The following is a 12,042-nucleotide window of genomic DNA, read 5'->3' as shown; positions in this document are numbered from 1 at the left end:
GGCTGGGGCAGATGAAAAGTTGGGGATAAACGAAGTGTCAAAAGCAACTGCTAGCAAAGCCAGAATGTGTGGGAAAACAAATAAATAACACAATCTATGAGGAAGTTGTAGTGCTTTTACTGGCCTAGCGAATGCTCAAGGAATTGTCACTAAAAACAGCCACTCAGTCTGTTGTGAGGATGTATATTGTAACTGCTGCTGTGGTAAAGTCCTCACTAAGGACTTAATCCTCTAGTGTACTGAGCCCTTTTCAAGTCTCAATTAAGTTAGCAGGAGCTGATAGTGCTCAGCATCTCAGGAATGTTTCACACCTTACTGATTAAGTACTATAGTCTTTATTCTTAAACTGTCATGCCTATGAAACTCCCACCAACTTCTGGAGAAGCCAAAGACAACGGTATACACACAATAGCTACAGGATCACAAAGATATAACATGTAAACAAAACTGGGAAGGATCCAGAGGAAAACACACGTAGAGTTTCTGTAGCTGCTATAAAAAGAACTATCAACAGAAAAGAGAAATGCTCCCCCTAGTTCCCTTGCTTAGGTCACAGGACCTCTGAAGCAGAGGCCTTAAGAAAGCAGAAATGCTGATAGACTTGTTCAGAGATAAACTGATAATGAGTTGATAAATTTGTAGGTCAAAGAAGAGGACGTTGGCTACCACCCCCAAAGCCATCTCTGCTGCGTGACAAGTGGAGTGACTCTCTCTGCTTTGGTTATAGTCTCCAGTTATCAAATGAACTATCAGAAAAACAAGAGATACCTCAAAATTCACAAAGATGCAACAGTCTTCCCTTCATGCCCATACCAGCTCCGAGGGCAACCTCACACAATAAGCACTTTTGCTATTCCCTAAATGCAGCTGCTCTGGCTGGTTTCAGATCTGGAATCCAGTCATTTCCGTCTCCTTGACGGATTGCTCCACATCCTATGCACAGCATTCAAACTGAAGATGCCTTTGATAGTGAGTAAAGTCAAATAGGTTTCAAAACCAGCAGCTCTTGAAAGATCAGATTGACAGAGTGCTAATGCAGTTCAGTCTCTGTCAGGGAATGTGTCATAAACCATTACCTCTCTCCTGCTTATTCACCAAGGAGTCCTGCAGCCAAAAGATCAAAACAGACAGAAACGGTCATCACCCTAAAACAGTCCCTCAAAGTGCAAAGCTCGATTCTTTTCCAGCCACAGCTTGCCAAACACCAAAAGCCACAACAACTCTTCTCTTCCAACTGGGGGAAGTCAGATTTAAACTATGTTTAAATTAATTTTAATGACCTGACTCAAAGTCACAAAGTTAAAGCTGTAAATTGTACCACCATAAAAACAATTGCAAACCTACTTAATGTCATTATCACACTTAAGGTACTAGTATGATGCACCTATAAGCTAAACTGTTAGTACACTAAAAAATACAGATTTAGAGATTTATGTTTTTTAGGCCTTTTATAATTTTTTTTTTTTTTGCTCTTCTCTGGACTTCTTTTTTTCCCCAATTTGTCCACATCTTTCCTGACACATGACACCCAGAACTGGACACCATATTCCAATTAAAGCCTAATCAGTGCAAAGTAGACTGAAAAAATTACTGTTCGTGTCTTGCTTACAACAATCCTGGTTGATGTATCCCAGAATGCTGTCTGCTTTTTATTGTGACAGTGTTAACACTGCTGACTCATATTCAGCTTGTGATCTACTATGACCACTTAGATCTCTTTCTTCAGAACGTCTTCCTAGGCAGTCATTTCCCATTTTGTATATGTGCAATCAATTGCTCCTTCCTAAGTGGAGTACTTTGCATTTGTCTTGATTGATTTTTCATCCTATTTACTTCAGGCCATTTCTGCAGGTTGTCCAAATCATTTTCAATTTCAGTCCTATCCACTTGCAACCCCTCTCAGCCTGAGATTGTCTGAAAACACTGTAAGCATATTCTTGGTGCTAATATCTAAGTCACTGATGAAGATATCAAACAGACTGAATCCAGAACCGATCACGGCAAGACCACACTGGTGTGCCTGTCCAGCCTGACTGCAAATAATTTTCCAAACAATTATGTACCCACCTTAAAATAGCTCCATCTAGCTTGTATTTAGCTCTACCTAGGTTGTATTTTTTTAATTTGTTTATGAGAAGGTCATGCAGGACAGCATCAAAAGCCTTACTGTACTTGAGACAGACTACATTTACCACTTCCCCCATCCGCAAGGCTGTCACTCTGACATAGACAGCTATTAATTTAGTTTAACATGATTTCTTGTTGACAAACCCACACTGGCCATTAATTATCACCTTTAGGCTACGTCTACACGAGAAGCCTACATCGAAGTAGCCTATTTCGATGAATAACGTCTACACGTCCTCCAGGGCTGGCAACGTCGATGTTCAATATCGACGTTGCACAGCACCACATCGAAATAGGCGCTGCGAGGGAACGTCTACACGCCAAAGTAGCACACATCGAAATAAGGGTGCCAGGCACAGCTGCAGACAGGGTCACAGGGCGGACTCAACAGCAAGCCGCTCCCTTAAAGGGCCCCTCCCAGACACAGTTGCACTAAACAGCACAAGATACACAGAGTCGACAACTGGTTGCAGACCCTGTGCATGCAGCATGGATTCCCAGCTGCAGCAGCAGCAGCCAGAAGCCCTGGGCTAAGGGCTGCTGCCCACGGTGACCATAGAGCCCCGCAGGGGCTGGAGAGAGAGCGTCTCTCAACCCCTCAGCTGATGGCCGCCATGGCGGACCCCGCTATTTCGAAGTTGCGGGACGCGCAACGACTACACGTGCCCTACTTCGACGTTGAACATCGGAGTAGGGTGCTATTCCCATCCCCTCATGGGGTTAGCGGCTTCGACGTCTCGCCGCCTAACGTTGATGTTAACATCGAAATAGCAGCCAACACATGTAGCCGTGACGGGCGCTATTTCAAAGTTAGTGCCGCTACTTTGAAGTAGCGTGCACGTGTAGACACGGCTTTAGAATCATGGGGCTGGAAGGGACCTAAGCAGGTCATTTAGTCCAGCCCCCTGTTTAAGCAGGATGAACTCCCACAAAGTCATCCTGCCCAGGACCTTGTCAAGCTGGGACTTTAAAACCTATAGGGATGGAGAATCCACCATCTCTCCAGGCCACGCATTCCAGTGCTTCACCACCCTCCTGGTGAAGTAGTTTTTCCTAATATCAAACCCACTTCTCTCCCTCTGTAACTTCAGACCATTGCTCCTTGTTCTGCCAACTGTCACCACTGAGAACAGTTTCTCTCCATCCTCTTTAGGGCACCCCTTCAGGAAGTTGGAGGCTGCTATTAAACCACCCCCAAGTCTTCTCAGTCTACCTACTAAATATGTGAAAAACTAATTGCTTATTTATTTGGTCTATCATCTTGCCTGGTACTGAAGTTAAGGTGACTGATCTGTAATTGCCTAGGTTATCCTTAGTAACAGAAGCGTGCCTGTCCCATGAAAGCTCATCACCTAATAAATCATTTTGTTAGGTTACCCTTAATTTGCTTTATATAGATGGACTCCATATTTGCCTTTCTTCAGTCCTGTGGAATCTCACTCATCTTCCTGGCGTCTGAGGGAGTAAATCCTGGGAACTGGGGGTAGGGGATGGAGGGCTGATGCGAACATTGCTCCTTCCTGCTTAAGAGCCTATCTCCAGGTGCAGCATTTTCTTTGTCTTCATTTGCTCTCCAACCCAGGGGTGAAAATAACTTAAACTTTCTAATTGGTCCAAACCATTCTGCGTGTGCTATTCTTATAATGGGGGTTACAAGAAGTATGGTTTGACATTACTTATTAAGGACTGTCTTGTAGTCACACTCATTGTGGCGCTTGTAGTATTGATTTTGTAAGTGAATTTGAAAAAATAGCTCCTCTCGCTATTCTGGTTGCAGACCTCTGACCTAAGTAGTTAATCAAGTATCTCTAGACATTTAATTAACTGACAGTCTCAGGAGGAGAGTCAGGACTGAATGGACAATAGAGACTGGCCTCTACACCCATTCCTACTGCTGTCCCCTTTTTAGTCAAGTTTGAATCACTTTAATGGGAATGGTTGAAGAAGCTGAGCCTACTGTTATTGGGTGATGGAGGGAAGGAATATTCCTTTACTGGGCATAAATAAAACCATTCAACCAGATGCCATGCCAGTCCTTGTGAACTTCTCAACTCATTTCATTCCCCCATCTATGCTTTACCAAATGTGAACTTATTTTTTAAAATAAAATGAACTAATTATTGTAACATTTTGCTTTAAATTAGCAATAGCATGCAGACCACATTGTGGTCATAAGATCTAGGTCAGTGCAAAGCATAAACACTTCCAGAAGAAGTAGCGGTGTTCTGAGGGTGCAAGAATCAGTTTACAGGAACACTCAAGTGAATGGGAGGAGCCTCCTTTTAAAGGGAGTTTTGCCTGGTTTAGACAGGAGACTAGGGAACAAGACCCCTGGGTTCTATGTAAAACATCTGCTGCTACTCAGAATAGGACCTTGAACATATTTCAACCTCTTTTATTGTTTTGATTATTTCTCCCACCTGCAAAAGTGGATGTCACCTGCCACACAAGGTGTAACTATTTGCAAATCACTATGATATTCTTGAAGCACAGTATCATTGGTAAATATTATTAAAATGTATTGATTAAAATCACATGTACTGCCTCAAAGTTATGTTCACTCTTGTAATAAGCAAGAAATGCAATTAATCAGTCACAATTGTATTCTAACAGATTTTGATAAGTACTGCAAGTAGACCTCAAGGAAGACTAATATTTTACACTATTAATAAAGAAAGCCACTTCGAACCATTGTGTGCAAATGCCACCACTGGTGGCCAGCTGAATGCCACTCACTGTGACCATTCTTCTTATTAACATGCCATAATTTGACAAGATGAAAACAACATGCCATTAATGTTGGTAATGTTTCCTCAGGAAAGTCACAAGTGATCCCAGCAGTGACTTAGCTTAGCATATTGAATAATCAGTCCAGGCAATGAGATAATTATCTCATGCAAGTTATTATCCAGCAAGCAGCTGTGCACTCTGATTTTATGAGGGAGATCTGAACAAGATTTTCAGCAATGAGCCCTTTGTCCGAAACTCTTAAGCCCTACCACATACAACAAATAATGCTTCTATGATACAAGGTAGTAAATGCATATCCCTTGAAGGCTGATTCCAGTTTGGTTTGTATGGTATAGCTCTGGTGTTACAATAGGAAGAAACTTTTCACTGGCTAGAAACCATGAAACCAAAGTCATTGTTTGTAGTGGCCTCCTTGCTGAAAAGATCTAATATATTTGATGTTGACAGCATGGCTGTGGCCACACTTGGCCAAAACTTCAAAATGGCCATGCTAATGGGCAAATCGGAGGATACTAATGAGGTGCTGAAAAGAATATTCAGCACTTCATTAGCATGCTGCTGTCCGTGGCACTTCGAAAGTGCTGGGTTTCAATTGCGCGTGGCTTGGCTACACTGGGGGCCTTTTCAAAAGGACCCTGCAGACTTCGAAATCCCCTTATTCTTATCAGCTGATTTCGAAAGCCTATTGGACAGATTTCAAAATGTGCAGGGTCCTTTCAAAAAGGACCCCCCAATGTAGCCAAGCCACGCATGATTGAAACGCGGCACTTTCAAAGTGCCGCAGCTGGCAGCATGCTAATGAGGTGCTGAATATTCATTTAAACACCTCATTAGTATCCTCCGATTTAGCCATAAGCCTGGCCATTTTGAAGTTTTGGCCAACCGTGGCCACAGCCCATGGGAACAGGAAACGAGGTTTTAAAGAAACTTTGAACTGTAGTATAAAATTTAATGCACAATACTTGAAAATAATTTAATTGTTCATTCATGCCAGTACTAAAAAGGAGTTTTAATCTTCCATTTGACTTCAGAATACTGGCTAAAAAGTAAATATGGGGCCCTGTTCATAATTAAGAGCACTTTTTTTAATGGGCCACTGCAACATTTTTAGCTTAATCATAGAATTACTTTGTTAATGTGAGAGGGATATAGTGGATTAAGGTGGTAGTAAACTATTGCCCTAGTCTCAGAGGGGTAGCTGTGTTAGTCTGTAGCTTCACCAAAAAAAAAAAAAAAAATACAACCAACAAACCAAACCACCCACAAGCAGTCCTGTAGCACCTTAAAGACTAACAATTTAATTATAAGGTAATGAGCTTTTGTAGGTAAGACCCACTTCATCAGATTTTGGAGCAAAACTGACAATACAAGGTGTGTGCGTATATACATATATATATTTATATACATAGCGAGGGGAGAGAAGAAAAAATAGGAGGAGGGGTCACCTATCATTAACAGGGCACGTGGAAAGAGTAAATTAAGTGGGTCTTTGGTTCAAACATGTCAAGGTGGACTAAGCAAAGGGAGTTGCTGGTTCTTAACCCAGTTCCTAGTGAATGTCTCTCCATCATAAAACCACATGCATGAGTCGCTCATTTGCATATGTCTTCACAGCAATGAGACCCCTGCATCTGGATGGCGTCAGACAACCAGCGTGTGTGGGGCTTGAGCTGCACGGCTGTTCCACTCCTGTGCAGATTTCTGGGCTCAAGCCAGAGCCTGAGCTGTGTGATCTTCCCATCTCACAGGGTCCTGTGTTTAGTTACCAGGTATACACACACTGTGTGGCCAGCCTTACTCATGGTACTAAGGACTGACAGGGTGTGGTTACTGGATTATTCACTGGCCACACAGATGGAATATTTTGGCCAATGATCCAAAAATGTATGCAGATAGACGCAAGGGAAGTTTGAACTGCAGTTGCCTAGCTGAGCAGGACCTATTCTGGGGCTAACAGGCTTCAGGGTTGTCAACCTGGTGACAACAACGAATTAATTTAAAACATAAAATCATATTTTATTGGTCTGTTTGGCATGCTTAGTTCGAAAATGGAGAAATATTTCTTCTCTCCTAATAGAACTACCCTTGGATAATATATGTTCAGAATGCTCAAACCAGAGGTCACAGGAACATCTTGACCAAGAATAATTCTGGTTCAAAAGGAGTCATAGCCATCATGTGAAACAAATTACATGGACTGAATGAGAAATCACAAGCTAGTCCAGCTCTTCAATCTCAAACAGCCCTTAAGCAAATTTATTGGTATAATTTAACAATTTCACATGGCTAAGAAGAAGCAGGATATATCTCATGTAGATCATCTTTCTAAGAATCCAAAACAAATTGTACGGTTAATAGCTCCAATGGCCCTGATCCAAAGTCTAAACTCTGACATGAAAATAGAATTATCAGTTCCTGCTTGGGCAGACTGACTTGTGATTCTTATCCATTCTAATTCTCAGCAAAAGTTATCCATGGAAAAGAGCAAGGTGCTGAAGAAATGACTACACAAATAAACTGCATTTTCCCTATACAACTCAAATGGACTTCACTAATGGTGATGTTTCAAGCCATCTAGCCTTCGATTAAAACCCTTCTGCCTTATATTGGGTCTTTTTATTTCACTTTTAATACAGTTTGTCTGCCTTGGAAGACAACAGACCAGGCTTGAAATGTGATTTTCCACTAGCTACTGAAAGTCAAGTCTCACAGGATTTCGCTGCCCATAACCAACCATCTCTATTTCCAGGGAACAGTGATGCTGAGTCATCGAACCAAACTGTATCTGATACATATGATGGAAACTGCTTCGTGCCAGGAGGTGTAGCAGCACCCTGCACTCCTGTAGTTACAGCATACGCGGTCATGTGAAAAAGTAATATGTCCATTTTATAGATGGCATAAGTGAAGCAGAGAGGTTAAGTTACTTGACCAAGACCACAAGAAATGTCAATATCAGAGCCAGGGTTAGTTCTGATCTCCCAGTCCTGTGCTATAGTCACCACACCAGATCCCTGTGTGGGTTTCTGCACTAATGTTTTACTACCAAAGTAAGGAGACATAGGTTTACTGTAATCCCTACTGGGCTTCATAAGACTGATAAAAAACTGTTCCAATGAAGCAAGCCCCAATTTAAATATTGTAACCTTTAAGCCAAATTTCTTAATAAAGTGCTGTTTAGTCAGCTGGAAATCTTCTAAGATTTGCAAGCTTCCCCAGTTTTCAAATGTCAGATGAAACATAATACTGTATTTAAAAACAAACAAACAAACCAACCTCAGAACCTTATCGCCAATATTTTAAGAAAGCTGGTAACAATACTTCATGATGAATATGCTGTTTATCAGATGATTGTATCGTCTGGACTTCTTGTGAAAGTGCCACCCTACGGCTCAGGAAGCCCTAGCACTGCATGAGAGAATTATAATGGGTGACATCGGAGAGATGCCAGTAACTGCACATTTTATTATGTCATTATCATCTCTCCTGCATAGGCAAAACATAACTTTAACTTCCTACATGGATGTTGGGGACAGTGGGGAAATATGCAAGTGGAGCAACACTCCAGTGAAAGGTGGTTTTGGAATGAAGTGGACGGAAAGAAGTAATTCCAACCAGCACCAGGGGCATCAAACAACAGTGACTGAGGAAGACAGAGCTGGGGACAATGAGGGAGATAGTGTGTCATGGTTGGTAGCTGCCTCCTTCCACACACAAATGCAGAAGTTAGTGAGTACAGAACAGTACACAGATCAAAGCCAACGAATTAAGGGTACCCATATTTGAGTGCATGCGTAGTTTGTGAAACTTCTCTCTAAAAAACAGTACGGTGCTTCTGATGTTCCTATAGCCACAGGCACATGATATCAGGGTATCACTTGCAAAGTTCTCAACTTGGTTACCTGCAGAAGAGGACGTTGGACTCCCAGTATCTTCATAGTGTCTGCATTGGCCAATATCTTCAGGGGATCGGATGCTTTGGTGACACCTTCTATCTCTTTGTTGATTTCTGCTAGAACTTGATTAAGGAAAATGTTCTTGATGTAGATGGTGAGGAACTCCCGAAGGGGACATTGTTTGGTCGGGCCCAGGCCCAGGGCATGCTCAATCTCTTGAATAAATCTAAAATATAAAAAGGGAAACCACAGTTAGTTATCTAATGGTCTCAGAAGGGTATCTGTGTTAGTCTGTAGCTTCAGAAACAGCAATCAGTCATGTAGTAACTTGGAGAGAAACAAATTTATTAGGTCATGAACTTTGGTGGTAAGACCTATTTCTTCAGATATTGGAGGGCACAAAAATAGAATCCAGGGTTTATAGAGAAAGGAGGAAAGGAAAGGGGGAAAAAAAAGGTTACCTGTCACTAGTATGATCAGTTGATAAAACAAATTAAGCAGGATGTACCCCATTCCTGTGAATATTAAAGGTGGGGAAATTGCCCCTGTAATGCATATGAAAGTTGAGATCTCCATTAAGGTTGAGGTTAAATGTGTCAAATTTGCAAATGAATTCCAATTCTTTCTGTAATCTTGTAGTAAACTACACAAAGCAATTACCACCACCTATGTGCCATGCATAAAGCCCCAAAGCTACTACAATGGTAACATTACTGGAAGAAGGGATATGAGGTGTTTACTGTAGAAAAGAAGAGGGTCTACTTTTGTGCTACGAAAGAAAAAGGTGGCACTCTTCTCCAGATAACTAGTGTGACAACTAATGGTCAGTCTCAGGACCTTGTGGGGAAGAGTAATAAGATTCAGAGGCCGGAGGTTCTCACAGAGAGTGCACTGGATACAGGCAGGACCCTTGAGTTATCACCAGTTAGACGACTGATGGCAACCAGTTTGACACACCTTAAATAAAAGCTCCTGATCTTCAGAAATAGCTGAGAATGAATACTCCCTGTCAGCTGTGCACTTCTGTGGCTGCTCAGGTGAGATTCAAATGCTGCCCAGCTGATTAGCAGAGTGTTCGCAGCTAGGTTGTCTGCCACATGCTACAGTGCACATAATTTTTTTCCACACATGGATGGAAAAAATCTGTACATGGATGGAAGAGATTAGAGGGAGCACTGCTGAGAATCCACTTAAAATGGAGGCACCCAGAAACCACCAGTCAGTTTTGAAAATTCTAACCTGCATATAAACTTGGGCAAATAATTTTACCTACCCATGTCTCAGTTCCCCTTTCTGTAAATGAGGATAAAGATGTTCCACTTTGTTTCTAATAATGAACGTCATCTCACTGTAAAATAGCTCTTTTCATCAATGGATCTCAAAAGAGGTTAGTGTCACTATCCCCATTTTACAGACAGGGTAAACAAGACTGACATGACATGCTCAAAGCCACCCAGCCAGACCAGGTATAGAACCCAGATATTATGGGCAGAAGTTCAGTCCTCTTTCCACTTGGCACAGTGCCCCCTCCTAATGACCTGTTTGATCCCAGGGAAAAAATGCTTTATATATGATATTTATTATTATTTTATCCCAAGAGAAGTGATTGGATGGCAAACTCATATGCTAGAAAATGGCAAGCAGTGTTTCCTTTGATTTTTTCAATTCAAGGGCAGAAGAAATTTTATTACATGCAGCAAGGCATGTGTGGACATGCACTACCAGTAGAAACAAATACTGCCAGCTGTGGGCGCTCTGCTAATAAACGAGGCCACATCTGAATCTCTCCTGGGTGGCTGCCCAAATGCCCAGCTTACAGGGAACACTACAGACAAGCCCACAATCTCCCATTTTCCATAAAAATTTCACCATCTCCTCCATCAACATATCCCTAGTTCACTGACATAATTCGCTTGGCTAAGATGGCTGCTTCTACCAGGAAACCCCTTCTGTCACAGCAATAAAGTGACATCCTGATGGCAAAGAGGGTTTCTTTGATTTATATCCAAAATGACAACGAAACTTATTTTCATTTCTTTATATCCTTAAGTGATGAGGAGGATAAAAACGGGAGTCACAACTCCTGGATTTATTCTTTTCAGAAGGAGAGTCTATCAATCTATAGTACTTACATGGCTCCCATTATGGCGTTACCTCAGCATCTTGCAGACTTTAATGTATTTGCCCTCACCATGCTGTTACTATCTCTGTTTTGCAGATGGAGAATTAAACAATAGGCCAAGGAAGCCTGTGCTGGAGCAGGGACTGGAACTAAACTCTCCCAAGTCAGTGCTCTAGCCACTGGATCACCCTGCCTCTCCTGGGGAAGGACTTTTTGAATGGAGGCATTTCTGACATTTCCAAATGCACTTAGATGTTTTACAAATTACTAGGCCTCCAAACGGATCAATACGATTTTCTTAATTGTCTATATTTTCTACATCCACACAGTTTTCTAGATGAGGTAACTTCTCTTAGCAGGATTGATAGAATATCTCCTGTCAATTTCAGCAGCATGGTTTCTTTCAAACATAAAAGCATTTTTTCCCTAATGCTTACACTGTGTTGACTTCATCAGTCTAAAATGACACTCATAAGGTGAGTCAGCATCTGTATGGGGACCCATTCAGTCTGATAACTGAAAATCCGCTCAGCAGTCAGAGCTGCAGTGAGACTTCCCGCAGAAAAAAGCACATGGAGAAAAACACCAAGGAAGACCGTTTACTCCCTTGTTTGCACAGATCGATAACACGAATAAAGTTAGCAACCAGAGAAAATATGAACTATCCCGGAAGAGACATGCACCAGAGGCCTCACTCTGAAATACAACACACCCCATGTCTTCAATTTGTGTGGGCCCATAGTTGTTAATGTCCTCAAGGGGACACTTGTCAACATTAATCTGTGACCCACTATACCTTTATATTTGTTCTCTTATCAACTGGAATTTTTGGATAACTATTTATATGGGGCTTCTTACCGAGCATTTCTAATCTTCAGAGCACTCATAGAAATAAGACTTAACCTTTTCAATTTCCCTATCTTTTTTTTTTTTTTTTTTAAAACACAGGTCAGGAAGACAAGGCAGAGTGAGTGAAGACCTAGTTCACAAAAGGATACATAGATGCTGAACTTTAAGCAGATGAATAGAGCCATTGACATCACAGGGTTTACTCACATATTTACGTTCAAAGTATGCGCATAACTGTCTGTAGGACTGAAGTGTAAAGGACGTGCTAAAGGCCATAAGCAGCATTGGTATCAGTCC

General features: G+C 41.7%; 1 protein-coding gene across 2 annotated transcripts in view; it reads right to left on the bottom strand.

The window, feature by feature from the left end:
* EXOC4 (exocyst complex component 4) overlaps positions 1–12,042 on the bottom strand; it is a 663,660-nt gene that overhangs the window by 165,202 nt on the left and 486,416 nt on the right. For both annotated transcript variants that reach the window (XR_012642363.1, XM_074975764.1), the window contains one exon: positions 8,781–9,000. Coding sequence is in view for 1 of the 2 variants with exons in the window: in XM_074975764.1 (XP_074831865.1) it covers positions 8,781–9,000 (220 nt within the window). In the remaining variant the exon portion in view is untranslated. The remainder of the gene's footprint in view (positions 1–8,780; positions 9,001–12,042) is intronic.

The sequence above is a fragment of the Carettochelys insculpta genome, chromosome 1 (assembly GCF_033958435.1).
Source record: "Carettochelys insculpta isolate YL-2023 chromosome 1, ASM3395843v1, whole genome shotgun sequence".
In the NCBI taxonomy this organism is placed as follows: Eukaryota; Metazoa; Chordata; order Testudines; family Carettochelyidae; genus Carettochelys; species Carettochelys insculpta.
The sequence above is the reverse complement of the archived record's forward strand: the minus strand, read 5'-3'. Positions and strand labels throughout refer to the sequence as shown.